Below are 10669 nucleotides of genomic sequence, written 5' to 3'. Positions count from 1 at the left end.
AATAACCACACTGAGTTAACCTTAATATATCCCAATTTGGCTAAAATTATATGATTATCCTAATTACCTATATCGAATTACGAAATTACGAATTCAAGTAGATATTAACTAAATAAATTAATACTCAGCCTGGAAGTATATCCGTGAAAACAATCACGAACCTGAGAATTGACCTTATGGCCCTAACATTAATTATATAACAACAATACGCTCCTCATTTATAGATATTTTCAAATCATAACAATTGTGATAAGTGTTTTAGACGATTGTTATTAAGAGTTATTTTTGGGACGTTATAAGCATGTGAAAGATGTTTTTACAAATAAATTATTATTCGAAAATCCAAGAAATAAATTAAATAATGAAAATATAATACAAAATATACACATGGTTATAGAGTTAAATTTTTATAAAACAACATAATTAATAAACTAATTTTGAAATTTGATAGTTAAACAACATAATAATTTACTTGGTTGTAATTCCGGGGAAAATTCCATAAGACATAGCCCCGATGGGCCCACATGGGGTAAGCACCACTTATAATTCTTTGTAATGGGCTCCTAGGAGATTTATCCTGCAAAATTTCTCCCGAGACACAATCCCGGTCAACATAGGATTGTTGATAAATAAACTAACTACCAATACCACCCTGATTCAAGTATTGTCGATGTTATTGTCCACTGGTTATTCTTAGATGTCGAGACCTTCATCATACTAAATTACTAATCTTCATGTTAAAACTTGTTGCCTTTAGTACCACCATCATCATAAGCATCTTCATCATCATAACCATCTTCATCATCGTTATCCTAATCAATTTTAGAATTATATACTCCGTTTTTCATCAGATGTCATCGTTAGAACGATTGATAATGAAAATGAAAAATTATTTTTCCTCATACACTTAATTTACAGAAAAGGGCTTTTTCTGAAAAATGACTATCATTTAAGGGCATCAACACCGAAGACAAAATAACGAAAGGCACTTTCTTTTCCTATCACATACTTAATAAATCGTATCTTGTCAAAGGAAAAAGAAAAGAAAATGCATTATAAAGAAAAGCACATCGTAAAAAGTAAAAAATTTAATTGTCATTTGACTCCTAAATTTATACCGAAGGAAGTCAAAATCTATACCTTTGAAAAAATAAAAAACACATACTAACGCCTTTTTTTTTAATCAGCAGCGGGAGTTGAACCCCTAATAACCTATATATAATAACTTGGAAGTTCAACTTCTAGCCAACTGGACTATCCCCGTTAAGTAATACGTAATAAAGCCCATTATAACACTTAAATACAAATCTCTATTCAATTTTATTTTTCCTTTTCTATTTCACCGTAAAAACGGCTTGAAAAACTTTTTGTAAGCTAAATAATGCAGCTTCATAGTAAACGTGCCCACTTCCATTAAAACTCTCTGAACAATCACGGACACAGGCAAACGATCTTTGTGATGGTCCGCTTTTCAAACCTTATTCCTTCGGCTATAAATGGAAAAAGAGAGAAAAATGGTGAAGTAGGGTACCGCAGTTAACACTTAAAAATTCGGACACTAGTCTACCAGAAACTAGAAAGGTATATAATGCTCTTACAGCAAATCAAATCCCTGAATTATTTGGTTATTTACCTAGAAATCCTTAAACTGTACGGACGTGTTTTAGATTTGTCAGAAATCTGTGGCTCTAATACGGGACAATAACACTGTTAAATAGTGTATTGACCAATGAGAACTCGACAACGTTTCTGCCAAAACCCACCACCATGGTTTCTTAAAACCACTTTATCTTTTGCATCTGAAACTACTTTTCTTATTCCAAAGCGGTATTTCCCCCATTTTCCAAACTCCATTCTTCTCTCTCTCCCATTCCCATATAAACAAACCTAGACTATAAACTTGCTATTTATATTACATTTCAAAATTCTTCTAAGAAGACGCACAGATTTCTTTCCATTTTTCTTTTTCTGTTTCTTTCTCCTCTTCTTTTATCTTTACTTGTGTCAAGAACTCAACTACTACTCCTTATATATTCTACTTTTAGGGTTTCTCTTCTTCTTCTTTGGCCTGAACTAAAAATCAAATAAGACGGTTATTAAGTAATAATTAATTAAGTATGGGTAGAGGAAGGGTTCAGCTGAAGAGAATCGAAAACAAGATAAATAGACAAGTGACGTTTTCAAAGAGAAGATCAGGATTGTTGAAGAAAGCACATGAAATTTCAGTTCTTTGTGATGCTGAAGTTGCTTTGATTGTTTTCTCTACTAAGGGAAAACTCTTTGAATATTCTACTGATTCCGGGTACTTTCATCTTCTTCCATTTTTCTCTTCTCTCTTTTTCTGATTAACCGCATGTTTTTATTTATCGTTTCTAAGATTTTATGATCCTTGTTATTTTCATCTCTCCATTTCTCTTAAAATTTTGAAATCGTGGATGTTTTTTTGTAGCTAGGATCCAATTTTTTCAGGTTTAGAATTACGATGGTGACGGTTACATTTCGGTTTGTTCATTCCACTACAACTTTTATGATCCTCTATATATGGCTTTTGTGTGTAAATGATTGGTTTTTTGTTCAATTATATGTATAAATAAGATCTCAAACATTGTATCAAAATAGCTAGTAACATTTTTCGTTATCTTCTTCTTATTATCGCATATATCTCATTTCATTTTAGGAAACAAAGTGGTAAACTTTTCTTCTTCTTGAGTTGATTTTTCCTTTTCTAATATTGTGAAGAGAAAAGCATCTAATCTGATTTATAATTATTTAATTAGTCCAAATCATGATAGTAGTGTAGTGGAAGAATAAAATATAATAACAATTTTCTATAACTTTTGTTTTTATTGATAGACTTAATCTGTGTGAAGATCATTGGATGTTTTTTCTTATTTTGGTAAATTCATGCAAAACTTATTAAGCAGTTTTGGCAATTATAGTCTCTTCCCTCCATTCCTTATTTTTCTATTACTATTTAAATATCATCTGAGAGTATATATATATATATATAGCAATGACCAAGTCTGAGTTACCCACCAATCTCTCTCGCTACCATTTATTTCTTCTTAATTTGATATTTGATTTGATATGGTCTCTTCTCTAACTTCTTTGTTTTGTATTTCATCTTTAATCTTGATTGATGACATATATCTTCTGTTTACTGGTTTGTTTTTGCATTTCCTTTCCCTATCTATAATAGGTCTGAGTTGATTATCCTACTACATCATCCTCACTACTCAGTAGTATCTCCTAGGGCTTTCTTTTTGCATATTTCTATCTATCTAAATTTGGGCTTCACAATTCTCTGTCTCATTCTACGGGTTCCATTTTCCTCTCTGGCCAGGAGATCTGATAAGTTGCTTCTGTTGTTTTTTTCTCCTTAATGAGAATGAGTTTTAGGTTTTGCACCTCTTTTTCTCTACCTATCTCTCTCAGATGATGTTTGCCCAAAAAAACTTTTTGAGGATAGCTAAGTCATAAAAAACGTAGTAGTACTTCCATAAAAAAAAAGTGATGGTGTAAACTAGTACGGATTGGAAGCAATGGGAAATGTTTTGATGAGCTATGTATACGTAAGTAGGTTGTACTTTGTATTTGCATGCGTATTCTATTAGTTTTATTTTTAATTTTACTTTTATATAGTAATAGTAATCCTACGCTCTATATATATCTGCATAGTCCGTTATAGAGTTATTAACCAACAGAGAAAGAAAAAGACAACAAACAATCCAGCAGAACTAAGTTTTTCCAATGTTAACAGTATGGAAGTAGCTTTTTAGGTAGCTATATGCAGCTTTGGGTTCTTTTTTTTTGGTTGTACGATGATTGTTAAGTGAATCCCAAGGGAGCAATATACGTATATATTTATATCCATGCATGATGAAAGGGACATGCATTATATGGTCATTCGCGCACATGTATATATGTACTGATATTTTTGTATCAGAAGATATAGAGATGGATAGATAGATAGTTGGAGAGAGAGAGACAGAGAGAGTGTGTGTACATTTTAAGGAAAAGAGAACAAGTAGTAAATATCTGCATGTAGCACTATTCTAATTTTGTTCTTCCTTTTTCCTTAATTGTTTTGTTTACAAATTAAGATTTATACACAACTCACCTAGTTAGTTGTCTGATTATTTATTTCCCATTCTTGTTTGTGTTTTAGGGATGGACTAATTGATGTGTTGATTGGAGCTAGATTCATGATCAGCTAGTAAAATAGGGAAAGAAAAAAAAAAAACAATTGCATTGATAACATTTCAAAAAATTTAGTTAGTGTCTTAGTTTGTTTACTTTGGTTCTTGATGATATACATTTGTATGACTTCATTGTCCTCGAGGTTACTTCAACACAATTGACATTTGTGTAGAAATTTGATTTGTTGTACGTTCACTAAATAATATAATTGCCGTTACTTGATTTATGTATAATTAATTAAGATAAACTTAATTAGCTTAATTAAGAAAGCCAATATTATAGTTTAGCTCTGATCATCGCTGGGTTGCTTTAGATTAAGCTACATAAATGGTTGGTTTACTTTGGTATTACCTTATAATCCTTTCTGTTGGTTCTATTATTCAAATTTTCACTTCTTTCTATTTTTGTTCTTTATTAATAAATTTCATCTTCTTTTGCAAAAATAGAATTTGTTGCTAATTCCTTTTGTATATATATATATACATATAGAATTGTGGTGCTCATTTTTAACTCAGAGATAATATGTGTAGCTAGCGTAGCCTGAACAGCTTCTGGCTCATATTGTTAGAAACATAGTTTAAGAACTCGAGCTGATAATTTGCATGCAGCTAGTAACTTTTTATTCACATAATGAGTCACCCAGGATTAGCATGTGTCGATGATCATAGTATAATGTGATTACCAGCAGAAATAGGAACTTGATATTTCTATGAGTTTATGTTTAATTTAAAGATTTAAAGTATAGCCGTCATATCTGGTTAATGGTTTACAACGTACAAAAGGTATGTATACAAGTAACTAAATCTGTACGTGTTATACAAATGTTGATTTACTAGTTGAAAAGCTATATATACTCTAGAGTGGTGATAATTAATTGTAAGTGCTGCTGATTAAAGGCCTTGCTGTGGTTATGAGAGATGCATATATATAATATAAGGAGTGAACTTAGATAGGAGATAGGATGTAGATCAAACTTCTTAAATATACTTGTAGATGGACCGCGGATTTAAGTCATTTATTTCCCTGCAACTTCAATCTTGTTCAGAAATTGACAACCTCGTTTCTGTTAATGGGATGCAAGTCGAATAGTACAGCTTATTATCATTGTTTTCGACTCTTTGATCGGTAAATTATGGAATAAGAGGTTCGACTTCAGGTGGTGGGTGTCATCACTCAACTACTTTAATTACTACCACTAGACACATCCCCTCATTCAATTCAACTTCATATTTTTCTTCTGTTAAAATTTTGTTCTTTGTTTGCTAGAATTGAACTTCACGTTGCTGATTCTCTTGCAAGAACGATTTTGTTGCAAAGATCAATTTATCTTGCATGAATGCATATAATAAATATAAATTGAAAATTTTAAATGCCTATAGAGATGGTACAGTACTACAGTTTCAGGTGGTGATATTTTTACGACCTCATCTCCAAAATTTGCACACCAACTTTAGTGACCAATAACTCAGACTGCCTAAAAAAAGTATATAGGAAAGTGCAATTGTTCGGTGATAGATGTTTTAGTTATAATAAGTATATAGATAAGTTAGAGACTAATTTGTTGTAAGCTCTCTATATGGTCGCTGCTCATCTCTTTTTGTATCTTTTGAGGATGCTACCTTTGCACCCTTTCTTATTATATTGAATTTTGCATTTTTCAAAAAAAAAGTATATAGATAAGTCATCACTGCTCCCACTACATGCAGCCAGGTGAAAGCTTCTCCAGTTGCTATAATTATAAGCATATAAGTTAATCTAATACATATAGTTGGAGCTCTGTAGTGCATAAAATTAGAAACGATTTGAATTTTGGCATTATCTGTTATAACCCTTGTTACTGATAGCAAGAATGCATATCCTCTATTTTGTGCACATCAAGTAATTCGTTCCAAGGTTAGTACTTCTTTATGATTTGTTAGTATAGGAAAAATGGTGAGAGGTTTAGGGAACCCACTTACAAAAAAAATTTATACACGCATGTATGCTGTCGCACATGCTATTTTTCGTTTACAATCTTTATTTCCGTGAAGGGAACTGGAACAGGCGTTAACATATTTTAGGCTTTTAAAATAGGCAAATAATTCTACTCTTTACTTGCCCCCTCACATTTCCTGTGGTTTTAAACTAGGCTTCATTCACCTACAATGTCACAGCAGCCACTGAAGCAAAAGCTCAAGTTATTATCAAAATTGCTCATTTTAGAAATTTTGAAAAATCAGGTTGTCCTTGTTTCCGAAGAGAGAATAACTTGGAAATGGCACTATTCTCTTAGAAGCTCCTGGGTGTGATTAGAAAGTTTCTCTGAGTTGGTATACATAAGTGCATAATGGACACAATAGATACTACTAAGCCACATGAATATTAGGCAAAGTAAGTAGAACCAGCTAATTGATGAAAACCCATTTGTTTGAAAACTCAAGCAGCCTTAGTCAAGCTCTTGAAAACACACAGGTAACTGAATTGCCTTTGGCGTTAATTTTGCTCTCATTAAATGATTGTGCTGGGTTAACCCTTGGCGAACCACTAGGTATGGTGACATGCATGGGTACGAATAGCTAGGCATGAGTGCCAACGAGGCCAGTTATCAATTTCAATAAGCGCAATTCACTAATAATGCTAGTGGTAATTGGAAGCATTATATAAATACCCCCCTCATTTTTCCTTAGCAAAACTAGGGGTACGTTTTGAGTTTAGTGCAACTTAGCTAGTTACTTGTTTGAAGCATGAAACTGAACTACTGAGCAAGGTATTCAGTAAGTCAACTATTGGTTATGGAGTGAGCTGAATTAGTCAATGTACGAACGGTTAAATGGAGGGATGTTGTGTTTCAGATTTGGATAGTTGTTGATTATCTTCAGGTTCTACTATCATGATGTGGGTAGAAAGAGAACTCTGTTAAGTGTTCTTGACTTGTTCTAGATAGAGATAGCATTTAGAGATCTACGTGTTAGTGAAGGATGAATTGTAAAATTTAGTACTCTTACATTGCTTGGGCACACTAGATTTCTACGACCTACAAGCCTTGGACGATGCTTTCCTTGCAAGTTGGAGATAGGTACACTGCAATTTAACAAAATAAAATAAAATTGGTTCCTATCATGAAATGAAGTGATCATAATTCCATGTCTTTTACTAATATAATTTGCATTCCTCGGCTCAATTAGGGTTTGCATCTGTTGCTTATATTACAACCAGTATCCTTCTTGGTCGGCATAACTGTCAAGAAATTCTGAGTCCCAAAGACGTTTCACCATTATTAGAAGGGAAATAATACCCTAACCGACAACAGGACATGCATCTATATTGACCTCTGTTGTGGATTACCTCCTGCTTGCATGTAGTATAGGCTACAGGTAGGATGCAACTGAGATTTAAGAAGAAGATCGGTTACTGATTTGGATTACTCCCACATGGAATAAGTGGAGTTCTTTGTGGAGACTAATAAGTCATGGAATCTCCTAAAGTAGGACTGAGTTAAGTGGTGTGGAACACAGGTGCATAGCTCATAGTTAGCCAAAAGTTAGTTTTAGTTGTCTTCCCTGACTCAGGTGAGTGTGGAATTAGACCCCAACTGGGCAGACAAGGCTCAAGGGCTCAGAGGAAGCTGCTCGAGTTAGACCCTAACAAGGCTCAAGGTTAGAACTCCTCAAGGTTAGAACTCCTAGCTAGGGTTAGATTGTTAGAACTCCTTGAGTTCTTGACATGCTTGTTTTGCAGGGTTAGTATCAGCTATAACTACCTGTTCTCTTAGAGTTAGTTATATTCCATTCTTTTATTTACAAAGTAAGAAGGATTGATCTCTTTTTGATGCTTATAGAGTATGGTGCTGGGCAAAAACAAGGAGACGAGCCGATCCAAACAAAGAATGAAATAATGCAAAGATCATAGAAAACTAGGGCCTTTGCACATTTGGTTTAGTTGGTCTGATAATTTAAAACCTAGAAGTACCTTTCTCAAATTCCTGATTTCTTGCAATGTACCCAGTTATCTTTTTGGTTCCATGCTTTTATATCTATAACCATGAATCTCATTTCCTTGTCATATTTTATCGGACATCTTTTCTACTTTCATACTTAAACCAGCAAATTTTCATTTCATTTGGTTTTCATGATATCAACAGCATGGATAGGATCCTTGAGCGCTATGAGAGGTACTCGTATGCTGAACGGGAGCTTGTCACAACTGAAATTGATCAGGTATAAATGATAAACTAATAAATCCTCCGAAAGCCAATGATGCTTCTCGCTTTTTGTCTTTTTCTTTTCTTTTCTTGTGTCAAATTCCTCTTATATTGCTTCATTACTGTACTGTGCAGGGAAACTGGTCCCTAGAGTATAGCAAGCTTAAATCAAAGATTGAAATCTTACAGAAAAACCAGAGGTAACACACTCCTCTTTCAAGATGTTTTCCACGTTAACCCAGTGATACTTGTATACAGCACTTGCTTCTAGATAATGTGTACTTTCTTTAGATCAATACAGTTGTTTCTATAACTATAGAATGATAAGATTCTACTAAGCATTGTTACAAACTGACAAAGCAAACATATGCATGCAATAAGGTTGTGTCTGTATTTTTCCCTTAACTAATCGTGCCCAACAACCCTTTACTGGCGTGTTGAACACCATATCATACAACTATCATTGTTAAGGGAATATTTATCTTATGATGAGTAAGAATCTTTATAGTTTTCTTGACTGAATTGGGTTTGTGGTGTATTCTTTGCAGGCATTTTATGGGGGAAGACTTACAATCCATGAGTCTTAAAGAGCTCCAAAATCTAGAACAACAGCTAGATGTTGCACTGAAACAGATTAGGTCAAGAAAGGTAGATTATTTTCTAACCTTGAATTAAAAAATAAAAAATCTACAGTTCCCGACTCAATTTAATAACGTTTTTGTATTGTAGTGGTCAATTAGGTTACAAAATTGAATAGTAACTATTCTTTTCTCATGCAGAACCAACTCATGTATGAATCCATTTCTGAGCTTCAGAAAAAGGTAAGACCTTTCTTAAGCTTTTCCATATAAATGATCAACGATCATCATTACTCTACATATGGCCCCAAATTTTACTACTCTTTTTCAAATACCGTTCTTTTGCTTAAGGCTCGTGCTTTCTTAATTTATCATCTTTGGACCCTTCTAAGGTACTCATATATTTGATTTAAGTTCACGTGATTCTTAAACTGTGGATGATTTGTGTCTAACAGGAGAAAGCACTGCAGGAGCAGAACAACAAACTAGGAAAGCAGGTAAATGGATAACTCTCCTTTTTAATTTTTCTTCTCTTATGCGAGAGATTACTGCATTCAACTAAATTATGTGATATTATCAAATTCAGCTCAAAGAAAAGGAGAAGGAAGTAGCAGCACAGCAGCAACAGGCTTCGCAGTTTAGTCAAGGCCAATCCTCTCCCTCCTTCCTACTGTCTCAGTCGCTTCCTTCCTTAAATATTGGGTACTCTCTCTTCTTCTCTGTCATGTTTATTTTTCAGTATATGGAACGCCTGACTCCTACCTGAAGTCAGCAAAGCAAACACAACGTAACTGAACAAACTTGAATACATGTGAATACTACTAAGTGAACATTTTTTTGAAACAGAAGCGGAAGTTACCAGGCGAGAGGAGGAGACAACGGGAACGAAGAAGGGAATCGAACTCAGACTACTAGAACCAACACTGCTACACTTATGCCGCCATGGATGCTTCGCCATGTTAATGAATGAAAGTAACCGAATAATCTCATATCTATCTCGTCTTACATTTCTTGTAAATTTTTGGGTGTCTATCCGTCGCAATCGTGTCTGTGTACTTAGTTATGACATAGGCATAATCATAAATGTTATACATAGATAAGAGATGAAATGTATTATCATCTCTTCTCATCTCACTATCCCTTCTCTAGCTAATAGTTCAATGTACCATGCATGTAATGTTGTATCTCTATTCTTATATATTTTACTACGACAATGATGATGTACTGCAACACACCAACCAAAAGTGGTTATGTCAATTGGATGTGAGAAGTGCACAAAGACTTTGTTCTATAATTTAGAACCTATGGGCGTATTTTACACAATGGACTTATTAGGAAACTGTTGATCTTTTTACTTCAATGATTAATGTTACTAGTTACTGGGTAAATCAAACTCCTATCTTCTCACCTATCATGTTTAATCAAATACATATCATTTGAGTTGAGATTGTAATTTAGGTATTCTCAATGAATGAGAAACACAAAGAAATCTTGTATATTTATAATATTAATATTAAAGATTACATAGATATTCCTTGTTTTTTTTTTTATAATAAGAAGCATTTTATTAAATATTGGCAGGCTCAATATGCCTGCGTAAGAAGGTTTGTAAACAACTTAATACATTGTGAGAAACTTCAGTAGAAACTTTCTCTCTTCTCACTTTCTTAGCAATGGCATCTGCCAAATTATTGATGTCTCTCTTAACATT

At 33.5% G+C, this 10669-nt stretch overlaps 1 protein-coding gene across 1 annotated transcript; it reads left to right on the top strand.

Moving 5' to 3' along the window:
* The first annotated feature begins 1806 nt into the window (after positions 1 to 1806).
* LOC113298120 (truncated transcription factor CAULIFLOWER A-like) lies at positions 1807 to 10281 on the top strand. The gene is made up of 8 exons (XM_026546794.1): positions 1807 to 2302; positions 8321 to 8396; positions 8516 to 8580; positions 8929 to 9028; positions 9160 to 9201; positions 9414 to 9455; positions 9545 to 9660; positions 9805 to 10281. The coding sequence occupies exons 1-8, from the start codon at positions 2118 to 2120 to the stop codon at positions 9926 to 9928; spliced, it is 750 nt and encodes a 249-aa protein (XP_026402579.1). The 5' UTR covers positions 1807 to 2117; the 3' UTR covers positions 9929 to 10281.
* Positions 10282 to 10669: the final 388 nt, after the last annotated feature.

Source organism: Papaver somniferum, chromosome 7 (genome assembly GCF_003573695.1).
Source record: "Papaver somniferum cultivar HN1 chromosome 7, ASM357369v1, whole genome shotgun sequence".
Classification (NCBI taxonomy): Eukaryota; Viridiplantae; Streptophyta; class Magnoliopsida; order Ranunculales; family Papaveraceae; genus Papaver; species Papaver somniferum.
The sequence above is the reverse complement of the archived record's forward strand: the minus strand, read 5'-3'. Positions and strand labels throughout refer to the sequence as shown.